This window comes from Trichomycterus rosablanca, chromosome 19 (assembly GCF_030014385.1).
Source record: "Trichomycterus rosablanca isolate fTriRos1 chromosome 19, fTriRos1.hap1, whole genome shotgun sequence".
NCBI lineage: Eukaryota > Metazoa > Chordata > Actinopteri > Siluriformes > Trichomycteridae > Trichomycterus > Trichomycterus rosablanca.
The window spans coordinates 18,594,933-18,608,607 of NC_086006.1; the positions used below are offsets into that span (position 1 = coordinate 18,594,933).

General features: G+C 41.2%; 1 protein-coding gene across 1 annotated transcript in view; it reads left to right on the forward strand.

Moving 5' to 3' along the window:
- The first annotated feature begins 2,684 nt into the window (after positions 1-2,684).
- cables2b (Cdk5 and Abl enzyme substrate 2b) overlaps positions 2,685-13,675 on the forward strand; it is a 36,945-nt gene continuing 25,954 nt past the window's right edge. Inside the window, exon 1 of the mRNA XM_063015475.1 lies at positions 2,685-3,145. Within this exon, the coding sequence (XP_062871545.1) occupies positions 2,685-3,145 (461 nt within the window). The remainder of the gene's footprint in view (positions 3,146-13,675) is intronic.

Genomic DNA, 13,675 nt, shown 5'->3' on the forward strand with positions numbered 1-13,675 from the left:
CATGGTTTGGGTTTTCAAGGCTGGGTAGCTGCACCAAAGCGTTACATTACCAAGCACAGGGCTAAAAGTTGAATGGAGTGGTGTAAAGCATGCCGTCACTGGACTCTGGAGCAGTTTAAACGTGTTGTGTAGAGTGATAAATCATGCTTCTCTATCTCGCATTCTGATGGACAAGTCATGGTTTGGCAAATGTTACCTGCCTCAAAAAATTTTGACAATTGTATGCTTCAAGCATTGTGGGAACAGTTTAGGGAGGGCCCTTTTCTCCAGCATGACTGTGCCCCAATGCACAAAGCAATGTTCATATAGGCATGGTTGGGTGAGTTTGGTGGTGAAGAATTTGACTGGACCACACAAAGCTCTGATTGCAACCAGACTGAACACCTCTGGGAAGATAATTAAAATGATTGTCCAATATCAGTGTCTCACAAATGCTTTTCTAGATGATTGGGTTAAAATTCCCACAGATGCACTCCGTAATCTCTATGATTGTATTACTGTAGTACATAACTGTACATTACTGTAGTTTCTAACTGTACATTACTGTACTTTATAACTGTATTTTATGACTGTACATTACTGTACTTTATGATTTTACATTACTGTACTTTATAACTGTACCTTATGACTGTACATTACTGTACTTTATGACTTAACATTACTGGATTTCATAACTGTATGTTACTGCAGTTTATAACTGTACATTACTGTACTTTATAACTGTACCTTACAACTGTACATTACTGTACTTTATAACTGTACCTTATGGCTGTACATTACTGTACTTTATGACTTTACATTACTGTACTTTATAACTGTACCTTATGACCGTACATTACTGTAATTTATGACTGTACATTACTGTAATTTATGACTTTACATTGCTGTAGTTTATAACTGTACATTACTGTACTTTATAAATGTACATTACTGTACTTTATGACTTTACATTGCTGAAGTTTATAACTGTACATTACTGTACTTTATAAATGTACATTACTGTACTTTATAACTGTACTGTATGACTGTACATTACTGTACTTTGTGACTACATTACTGTACTTTATAAATGTACATTACTGTACTTTATAATTGTACCTTATGACTGTACATTACTGTACTTTATGACTACATTACTGTACTTTATAACTGTACATTGCTGTACTTTATACCTGTACTTTATGACTTTACATTACTGTACTTTATAACTGTACATTACTGTACTTTATAACTGTACGTTATGACTGTACATTACTGTACTTTATAACTACATTACTGTACTTTATAACTGTACATTACTGTACTTTATAACTACATTACTGTACTTTATAACTGTACATTACTGTACTTTATACCTGTACTTTATGACTTTACATTACTGTACTTTATAACTGTACATTACTGTACTTTATACCTGTACTTTATGACTGTACATTACTGTACTTTATAACTACATTACTGTACTTTATAACTGTACATTACTGTACTTTATACCTGTACTTTATGACTTTACATTACTGTACTTTATAACTGTATATAGCTGTACTTTATAACTGTACATTATTGTACTTCATGACTTTACATTACCGTAATTTATGACTGTCCATTACTGTACTTTATGACTTTACATTACTGTACTTTATAACTGTATATAGCTGTACTTTATAACTGTACATTACTGTACTTTATAACTGTACATTATTGTACTTCATGACTTTACATTACCGTAATTTATGACTCCATTACTGTACTTTATGACTTTACATTACTGTACTTTATAACTGTATATAGCTGTACTTTATAACTGTACATTACTGTACTTTATAACTGTACCTTATGACTGTACATTACTGTACTTCATGACTTTACATTACTATACTTTATGACTTTACATAAATGTTTATAACTGTACAATACTGTACTTTATAACTTTACATTACTGTACTTTATAACTGTACCTTCTGACTGCATTACTGTAGTTTATAACTGTACATTACTGTACTTTATAACTGTACATTACTATATATTAAAACTGTGCATTACTGTATTTTACAACTGTACCTTATGACTACATTACTGTAGTTTATAACTGTACATTACTATATTTTATAACTGTGCATTACTGTATTTTACAGATGTACCTTATGACTGTACATTACTGTACTTTTGGACTACATTACTGTACTTTATAACTGTACTGGATAACTGTACATTACTGTACTTTATAGCTGTACTGGATAACTGGAAGTTGCTGTACATGACTGTATGTGATGACTGTACTTGACTGCACTTGATGAGTGTACAGGTATATTACTGTACTTTATAACTGTACATTACTGTACCCTATGACTGTACTTGATGAGTGTACATGACTGCACTTTATAACTATATTACTGTACCCTATGACTGTACTTGATGAGTGTACATGACTGCACTTATATAACTATATAACTATATTACGACTTGACATTACTGCACACTCAAATGTTTTGGCATGTTTATACACTGTGCGACCGTTACAAAGGGCCGTGACAAACGCCGATTGACCAATCACATCCCCAAATCCTGAGCGTAATTACCATAATTCGCAGCGCTCCACCAATTAACGCTTGGTGGGCGGGGCGGGGGGTCTCGCGGCGCGCGCGTAGAAGCGCTCGGAGCGGGTTTGTTTCTGTCAGTATAGAATGGCGGCTGCTGTGTACAGCACGCAAAGCAGTTATACAGCCAAAGCTTACTGCGAGAATAGCCGAAAAAGCAAAGACTCGAGAAAAAGGAGGGCGGCTCTGTTATTCCTCACGAACATTTCACTGGACGGCCGGCCGGTGCGGAATATAAACGAGGCGGCGGAGTTAGAAGGAGCTGAGGAGGGTTCGGCAGGGAACGAAGTGTGTTCGGCGACCGGTAGCTGCAGAACCTTCTCGAACCTGTCCTCTTCAGCTAGTGCCCTACTGAGCGTCCCTCCTATTCTAGTTCTGCCCTCAGACTCGGAGTACGGGGATGTAGAAAGCACCTATGCGCAGTCTTTTCCCTCACAGGGGAACCTGCTGTCCCCATGCAGCCTCCAACCAAGTCCCCTCGTAGCGCGGAAGTCTCCTACACTTCTGTCGGTCCATAGCTGCGGGTCATCGCTCGATTCCCGACCGAGGTGAGTTATATTATATTAATAATAAACATTCATGCTTTTTCCTTTCAGCGCGTTGTAAACAAAGTGTAAAGTCCTGTGCATGAGTAAACAAACAGTGAAGTTCTAGATAGTAACACACCTGATGCATCCAACACCTAACACACACTGATCAGCCATAACATTAAAACCACCTCCTTGTTTCTACACTGACTGTCCATTTTATCAGCTCCACTTACCATATAGAAGCACTTTGTAGTTCTACAATTACTGACTGTAGTCCATCTGTTTCTCTGCACGCTTTGTTAGCCCCCTTTCATGCTGTTCTTCAATGGCCAGGACTCTCACAGGACCACTACAGAGCAGGTATTATTTAGGTGGTGGGTCATTCTCAGCACTGCACTGACACTGACATGGTGGTGGTGTGTTAGTGTGTGTTATGCTGGTATGAGTGGATAAGGCACAGCAATGCTGATGGAGTTTAAAAAAAAATAACTGTCACTACTGGACTGAGAGTAGTCCACCAACCAAAAATATCCAGCCAACAGCACCCCATGGGCAGCGTCCTGTAACTACTGATGAAGGTCTAGAAGATGACCAACTCAAACAGCAGCAATAGATGAGCGATCGTCTCTGACTTTACATCTACAAGGTGGACCAACTAGGTAGGAGTGTCTAATAGAGTGGACAGTGAGTGGACACAGTATTTAAAAACTCCAGGAGCACTGCTGTGTCTGATCCACTCATACCAGCACAACACACACTAACACACCACCACCATGTCAGTGTCACTGCTGTGCTGAGAATGATCCACCACCTAAATAATACCTGCTCTGTAGTGGTCCTGACCATTGAAGAACAGCATGAAAGGGGGCTAACAAAGCATGCAGATAAATGGATGGACTACAGTCAGTAATAGTATAACTACAAAGTACTTCTATATGGTAAGTGGAGCTGATAAAATGGACAGGGAGTGTAGAAACAAGGAGGTGGTTTTAATGTAATATTGTAGAATTAATTTTGTAGCACTGTCACTTTACAGTAAGAAGGTCCTGGGTTCAATTCTCAGCTTCTTTCGCAGCCATGCCTTTGTAATGTGTGCAGCATGTGGTTTTGCATCGTCTTGTTGAAAAATGCATGGACGTCCCTGGAAAAGATGACGTCTTGAAGGCAGCATATGTTACTCTAAGATCTCAACGTACTTTTCTGCATTAATGCTGCCATCACAGAAGTGTAAATGACCTTTGCCAAGGGCACTGACACACCCACATACCATGACAGACCCTGACTTTTGGACCTGTTGCTGATAACAGTCTGGATGGTCCTTTTCATCTTTGGTCCGTGGCACACGGTCCATTTTTCTAAAAAAAAAAAAAAACTGGAATGCTGATTCATCTGACCACAATACACGTTTCCACTGTGTGATGGTCCATCCTAGATGCCCCTGAGCCCAGAGAAGTCGATGCCGCTTCTGGACATGGTTAACATAAGGCTTCTTTTTTGCACAGTAAAGTTTTAAGTGGCGTTTGTGCATGTAACTCTGTATTGTAGTGCTTGAAAAAGGTTTGCCAAAGTAATCCCTCACCCATGTGGTTATATCAGCTATTGTTGAGTGGCGGTTCTTGATGCAGTGCCGCCTGAGGGATCGAAGATCACGGGCGTTCAGCTTAAGCCTGCGCCCTTGGCCTTTACGCACTAAATTTCCTTCTGGTTCCTTGAATGGTTCAATGATATTATGCACTGTAGAGGGAGAAATATGCAAATCCCTTCTAATCTTTTTTTGAGGTACATTGTTTTTAAACATTTCCATCATTTTCTCACACATTTGTTGACAAACTGGAGATCCTCTGATCATTTTTGCTCATCAAAGACTCAGCTTTTCCTGGATGCTGCTTTCGTACCAAACCATGATTACAATCACCTGTTTGGAATAACATTAATATTTAGTTTTTTCACCTCATTACTAGCCCTAAATTGCCCCCGTTCCAACTTTTTTTGGAATGTGTTGCAGGCCTGAAATGCAAGAATGGATGTTTATTAACAAATGAAATGCAGACAAAACATGAAATATCTTGGGTTCATCCTGTCTGCAATAAGGAACACTGTGTTTTTATTTTATTTGCATTTTTTCATACTGTCCCAACTTTTTCTGATTTGGGGTTGTGATTCCCAAATCATTAAAAAAAATAAAGATTTAGTAATTAATAGGAAAGTTGATGGAACACAGATGTAAACATGCCCCGGTCCCTTCGTTTTTTTATAAGAGTGTTGCATGCATGAAATGTCTTCTGGAGCTCTTTTAGAAGTCGCTCCATTTTTGATGTTCGGTTTGCTGTGTCTGTCACAAATTAAAATGCTCATGCAGTAATGGTTAAATTCTTTGTGTGATTTGATCAACACATTTTCTTAATTTGTGTGCACTTAGGGTGTAAATCAGCCTCGTTCCAGTCATATCAGTTTGAGCACAGATAACAACTAGGGCAGTGCAATATGATCATATATTAATAAATCATGTCCCAGTTTGTTTTTTTATGAGAATATTGACGGTACTCTGACACTAGTGTTACTTACACATAGAGGTTGATGGTTCTGGTTTATAGCTATTGTTGCCATGTTATGTGCAAGACTAACCATTACAGTGTAGGTACAGAATATATATATAAAAAAACAGCATTGTTTAATCATTGGATGAAATTCTGTGAAAAATAGAGAAGATGCTTGTTTCTACACTCACTGTCCATTTTATCAGCTCCACTTACCATATAAGAAGCACTTTGTACTACAATTACTGACTGTAGTCCATCTGTTTCTCAGCAAGCTTTGTTAGCCCCCTTTCATGCTGTTCTTCAATGGCCAGGACTCTCACAGGACCACTACAGAGCAGGTATTATTTGGGTGGTGGATCATTCTGATGGAGTTTTTAAACACCTTACTGTCACTGCTGGACTGATAATAGTCCACCAGCCAACAGCACCCCATGGGTAGCGTCCTGTGACCACTGATGCAGGTCTAGAAGATGACCAGCTCAAACAGCAGCACTAGATGAGCGATCGTCTCTGACTTTACATCTACAAGGTGGACCGACTAGGTAAGAGTGGACAGTGAGTGGACACGGAATTTGATCCACTCATACCAGCACAACACACACTGCTCTGTGGTGGACTACAGTCAGTAATTGTAGAACTACAAAGTGCTTCTATATGGTAAGTGGAGCTGCTAACATGGACAGTGAGTGTAGAATCAAGGAGGGGGTTTTAACGTTATGGCTGATCAGTGCATATACATCAGTCCATAATAGAAATGGAGTGATTTTATGTGAGGAGTTTGTCCAAATTTGGCCGCTTTTTCAGGAAAGGATTATCAGAAGGGATCAGAACTGTGTTGAATGTATCAGAGGAAATATAGTTCCTGTGATCTCATCAGAGTTTAGTAAAAATACACAGATTTGCTTCCCTGTTATTTCAGTAGAATAGGTCTGTTAAATATTAGCAGCGACAGAAACAGACCCACATTAAAGCACGTCTGCTTCTCTTTATCGCTAAAACAGGAGGGGCGGGGGGGGGCGGGGGGGGGGGGGGGGGGGGGTGGCAGGTCTCTCGTTAGCGGGTAGAAAGTTGACATTTGGTACAAATATGCCCAGGGAGATCAAAGGAGCAAAACACATGGCTGTGTCCACAAGGCACATAGTTTCTGCAAGCCTGAACATACAACCCTCCCAGCATCTGCAGAGGCCAGTGGTGCTTTCAAACAGACTTGCACTAGTGAATCAGGAGTCGTTCTTTCAGTCCAGTAACTGTGCACGCTGTCATATTTATCTATTTTAATCCTTCATTTTAAAAGATGGGAACAAACGAATTAGCATACACTATATTGCCAAAAGTATTCGCTCGTCTGCCTTCACACGCATATGAACTTGAGTGACGTCCCATTCTTAACCCATAGGGTTTAATATGATGTCGGCCCACCCTTTGCAGCCATAACAGCTTCAACTCTTCTGGGAAGGCTTTCCACAAGGTTTAGGAGTGTGTGTATTTTTCCAGAAGCACATTTGTGAGGTCAGACACCGATGTTGGACGAGAAGGCCCGGTTCGCAGTCTCCGCTCTAATTCATCCCAAAGGTGTTCTATCGGGTTGAGGTCAGTCAAGTTGTTCCACACCAGACTCGCTCATCCGTGTCTTTATGGACCTTGCTTTGTGCACTGGTGCGCAGGTATGTTGGAACAGGAAGGGCCCATCCCCAAACTGTTCCCACAAAGTTAGCAGAATGAAATTGTCCAAAATCTCTCGGTATGCTGAAGCATTAAGAGTTCCTTTCACTGGAACTAAGGGGCCGAGCCCAACTCCTGGAAAAACAACCCCACACCATAATCCCCCCTCCACCAAACTTTACACTTGACACAATGCAGTCAGACGAGTACCGTTCTCCTGGCAACCGCCAAACCCAGACTCGTCCATCGGATTGCCAGACGGAGAAGTGTGATTCGTTACTCCAGAGAACACGTCTCCACTGCTCTAGAGTCCAGTGGCGGCGTGCTTTACACCACTGCATCCGACGCTTTGCATTGCGCTTGGTGATGTAAGGCTTGGATGCAGCTGCTCGGCCATGGAAACCCATTCCATGAAGCTCTCGACGCACTGTTCTTGAGCTAATCTGAAGGCCACATGACGTTTGGAGGTCTGTAGCGATTGACTCTTCAGAAAGTTGGCAACCTCAGCATCCGCTGACCCCGCTCTGTCATTTTACGTGGCTACCACTTCGTGGCTGAGTTGCTGTCCTTCCCAATCGCTTCCACTTTGTTATAATAGCACTGACAGTTGACTGTGGAATATTTATTAGCGAGGAAATTTCACGACTGGACTTGTTTCACAGGTGGCATCCTATCACGGTACCACGCTGGAATTCACTGAGCTCCTGAGCGCGACCCATTCTTTCACTGTTTGTAGAAGCAGTCTGCATGCCTAGGTGCTTGGTTTTATACACCTGTGGCCATGAAAGTGATTGGAACACCTGAATTCAATGATTTTACTTTTGGCAATATAGTGTATGACATAGATTGGCAAAGATAAACATTTGTGGTTATACAATTCCTGATTTTGTAGCTGAAGGTGGAGAAAAAATACATAAACCTAAGATCTAGATGGCTTTTGGTTCAAACCAAAGATGTACCACCTGACTGACTGAGAAGTCGAGAGTAACAGAGAGACGATGACGATGTGTGAAATGAAAAAAACTGCATGTAAAACAAGACGATCTGTACTTTCCCCTATTTTTTTGGATATAACACTATTAGCCACATTGCTATGCAAATTAAAGGCAACACATCTGTCTCCCACTTTTTCTTTTAACACATCAGAGGTAAATGTTACACCACTAAATGTCACTTCCTCAGTTATAGCTGATGCATGCATGATGCATGTGTAGATACATTCTAACCTTTAATATGTAATTATATCACAGGTTCACGGGTGTTTCGTAGGCTACATTTTGCAAAATATGCCACAAAGTGTGTGAGACAGTCTTAGATTTTATACCTTAGGTTTGAGCAGTGAATAGGTTTAGCAGTCGAACGACTGGAGTTGCTGATACAGATACAGTAATTCTATTTTCTTAGATAATGCATAGCTAGACAGACAGATAGAAAGATAGACAGACAGACTGATTGATTTATTAATTAACAGACAGACAGACAGACAGATGTATAGATAGTTAGATATACAGATGAATAGATTGACAGAGACAGAAAGATAAACGAACAGACAAAAAGATAAATGGACAGACAGACAGATAGATAGATTGATTAATAGATAGATAGATAGATAGATAGATAGACAGACAGACAGACAGACAGACAGATTGATTGATTGATTGTCTATCTGTCTATCTATCTGTCTGTCTGTCTGTCAATCTGTCTGTCTGTCTGTGTCTGTCTGTCTATCTATCTGTCTGTGTCTGTCTGTCTGTCTATTTGTCTGTCTATCTGTCTATCAATCAGACAGACAGATAGACAGACAGACAGACAGACAGACACAGACAGACAGACACAGACAGATAGATAGACAGACAGACACAGACAGATAGATAGATAGATTGACAGACAGACACAGACAGATAGATAGACAGACAGATAGACAGACAGACAGATAGATTGACAGACAGACAGACAGACAGATAGACAGGCAAATAGATAGACAGACAAACAGACAGATAGACAGATAGATAGATAGATAGATAGACAGGCAGATAGCTAGATAGATAATAGATGGAGAGATAGATCGACAGACAGATAGATAGATCGACAGACAGACAGATAGATAGATAGATCGACAGACAGATAGATAGATAGATCGACAGACAGACAGATAGATAGATAGATCGACAGACAGACAGGCAGATATTGACAGCTAGAGACTTTCTACATATGAAACTTTTATCCATTCAATCTTTTCCTTTTTTTACTATTTTATTTATGCACCCCCCCACCCCCTTTTCTTCCAGGTTAGCATAGCCAATTAGTTTGGCTGGACCCCCTGATCGTGTTTGAGATGTATTTGCCTAACACACACTCTCTCTGACTCGTATGCAGTCCACCGACCCCTTCTTATTCGCCCATACTTGGGTGGATTTGCACATGAGGCCAGTCTCGCACACGGAGAGTCACGCACTGATCTCCGCGTTCCTCCACTTCTGTACAGGCGCCTCAGGCAACGTCGAAGACCCCACCCAGTTTAGTGTGGTCTTTTCCCACCCCTTTTGTCTGCTTCAGGCACTGTCAATTGTGCCTGCTAAGGGACGCCCAACCGACCACGTTAACAGCTAGAGTCTTCTCCTATAATGAGACTGAAGAACACACGGGAAGGAATTTGAAACCTTTCAGAGTCAGAGTCAGAGAGGTTTTATTGTCATTTCAGCTACATACAAGTACATATTGAAACGAAACAGCGTTCCTCTAGGATCACGGTGTAACACGGTACAAAAAGTGCAAGACAATACAAAACAGTGCAAATACAACAATAAATACAAAAAATCCTATAATAAATAACTACAAAAGATATTCCTAATTATCCCTAATCTAAACAAGTAATTAGAAGACAGGACTAAAGACAAGTGTTAGTACATGATGGTGAATAGATGGTACAATGGTTCATGAGGTAGTGACATGTTGTACATTAGCAGCGTAAAATTTATACAGAATCTCTTCTGATCCGTCGGATTCCTGGGTCAACACTCGTGGACTCTTTATTTCATCCCACAGGTTTTCTATAGGGTTGCAAAGCTCTTTGGATTAGGACGGGTCTGCTAAATGCCTAAATGTAAATAGATACAGAAATAAAAAATAGATACAAAATAGACTGGGTCTTTTATACTCAACTCACAGAAAGCTTTGCAACCCTTGAGCCAACATACCTTTAATATTTCTCTTTGTCACACTGTTCTGCTTTAACCTTGTGGTGTGGCTGTGACAGTTTAGCCTTAATGCCCAGCAGGCTTCAGTGAAGTGTTTATATGCTCTTGGTCACCGCAGCTATGGAATCAGGCCATATGTCCACTGTCCCAGCGTGCAGAGCGTGCTGCTGCCCTGCTGAGTAAGGATTAGCTTATGTAGTCCAAAGCCTAGTGACGTTACCTGGGTATGTTCCAGCTTTCCACTAATCATCTTTTGTCAGGAGATATGTAGATCTGCTGAACCACAGACTCAATCAGGCTGCTGTTTGATTATGTTTGACTTAAGTTGTAGGATGTCATGTGACCTTGGCTTATTTTAAATATGTGAAGAAACAAACTTGAATGTGGTCAGAGCATCAGAGACCTTTTAGTGCTTTGACTTTGATACTAGAAAAAAAAATTATATTTATTGTTGAGAAGCGGAGAATACCTATTGTTAAAGTTTTATAGCATATGCACCCATTTTTGCTTAATACACATATTCAGGCTTAACACTACGAGGACACGACGTTGTCTGATTCTTTACTTTATGATACGCCATACATTTTCAACAGAAGACATACACTGATCAGCCATAACATTAAAACCACCTCCTTGTTTCTACACTCACTGTCCATTTTGTCGGCTTCACTTACCAAATAGAAGCACTTTGTAGTTCTACAATTACTGACTGTAGTCCATCTGTTCCTCTGCATGCTGTTCTTCAATGGTCAGGACCCACAGGACCACTACAGAGCAGGTATTATTTAGGTGATGGGTCATTCTCAGCACTGCCGTGACACTGACATGGTGGTGGTGTGTTAGTGTGTGTTGTGCTGGTATGAGTGGATCAGACACAACAATGCTGCTGGAGTTTTTAAATACCATGTCCACTCACTGTCCACTCTTTAAGACACTCCTACCTAGTTGGTCCACCTTGTAGATGTAAAGTCAGAGACGATCGCTCATCTATTGCTGCTGTTTGAGTTGGTCATCTTCTAGACCTTCATCAGTGGTCACGGGACGCTACCCACGGGGCGCTGTTGGCTGGATGTTTTGGGTTGGTGGACTATTCTCAGTCCAGCAGTGACAGTGAGGTGTTTAAAAACTCTGATCCACTCATACCAGCACAACACACACTAACACACCACCACCATTTCAGTGTCATTGCAGTGCTGAGAATGATCCACCACCTAAATAATACCTGCTCTATAGTGGTCCTGTGGGGGTCCTGACCATTAAAGAACAGCATGATTGGGGGCTAACAAAGCATGCAGAGAAACAGATGGACTACAGTCAGTAATTGTAGAACTACAAAGTGCGTCTATATGGTAAGTGGAGCTGATAAAATTTTAATGTTATGGCTGATCGGTGTATATACAGTGTATCACAAAAGTGAGTACACCCCTCACATTTCTGCAGATATTTAAGTATATCTTTTCATGGGACAACACTGACAAAATGACACTTTGACACAATGAAAAGTAGTCTGTGTGCAGCTTATATAACAATGTAAATTTATTCTTCCCTCAAAATAACTCAATATACAGCCATTAATGTCTAAACCACCGGCAACAAAAGTGAGTACACCCCTAAGAGACTACACCCCTAAATGTCCAAATTGAGCACTGCTTGTCATTTTCCCTCCAAAATGTCATGTGATTTGTTAGTGTTACTAGGTCTCAGGTGTGCATAGGGAGCAGGTGTGTTCAATTTAGTAGTACAGCTCTCACACTCTCTCATACTGGTCACTGAAAGTTCCAACATGGCACCTCATGGCAAAGAACTCTCTGAGGATCTTAAAAGACGAATTGTTGCGCTACATGAAGATGGCCAAGGCTACAAGAAGATTGCCAACACCCTGAAACTGAGCTGCAGCACAGTGGCCAAGATCATCCAGCGTTTTAAAAGAGCAGGGTCCACTCAGAACAGACCTCGCGTTGGTCGTCCAAAGAAGCTGAGTGCACGTGCTCAGCGTCACATCCAACTGCTGTCTTTGAAAGATAGGCGCAGGAGTGCTGTCAGCATTGCTGCAGAGATTGAAAAGGTGGGGGGTCAGCCTGTCAGTGCTCAGACCATACGCCGGACACTACATCAAATTGGTCTGCATGGCTGTCACCCCAGAAGGAAGCCTCTTCTGAAGTCTCTACACAAGAAAGCCCGCAAACAGTTTGCTGAAGACATGTCAACAAAGGACATGGATTACTGGAACCATGTCCTATGGTCTGATGAGACCAAGATTAATTTGTTTGGTTCAGATGGTCTCAAGCATGTGTGGCGGCAATCAGGTGAGGAGTACAAAGATAAGTGTGTCATGCCTACAGTCAAGCATGGTGGTGGGAATGCCATGGTCTGGGGCTGCATGAGTTCAGCAGGTGTTGGGGAGTTACATTTCATTGAGGGACACATGAACTCCAATATGTACTGTGAAATACTGAAGCAGAGCATGATCCCCTCCCTCCGGAAACTGGGTCGCAGGGCAGTGTTCCAGCATGATAATGACCCCAAACACACCTCTAAGACGACCACTGCTTTATTGAAGAGGCTGAGGGTAAAGGTGATGGACTGGCCAAGCATGTCTCCAGACCTAAACCCAATAGAACATCTTTGGGGCATCCTCAAGCGGAAGGTGGAGGAGCGCAAAGTCTCGAATATCCGCCAGCTCCGTGATGTCGTCATGGAGGAGTGGAAAAGCATTCCAGTGGCAACCTGTGAAGCTCTGGTAAACTCCATGCCCAGGAGAGTTAAGGCAGTTCTGGGAAATAATGGTGGCCACACAAAATATTGACACTTCAGGAACTTTCACTAAGGGGTGTACTCACTTTTGTTGCCGGTGGTTTAGACATTAATGGCTGTATATTTTGTTATTTTGAGGGAAGAATACATTTACACTGTTATATAAGCTGCACACAGACTACTTTTCATTGTGTCAAAGTGTCATTTTGTCAGTGTTGTCCCATGAAAAGATATACTTAAATATCTGCAGAAATGTGAGGGGTGTACTCACTTTTGTGATACACTGTATGTGGAATCGTGATTCCCTCACCTGTCACCAATTCACCTGCTTATTGTGGAGTGTCTCAGAATGGTTTCACTTAAACATTCCATAAACCTTTTACTACTTTTTTGCC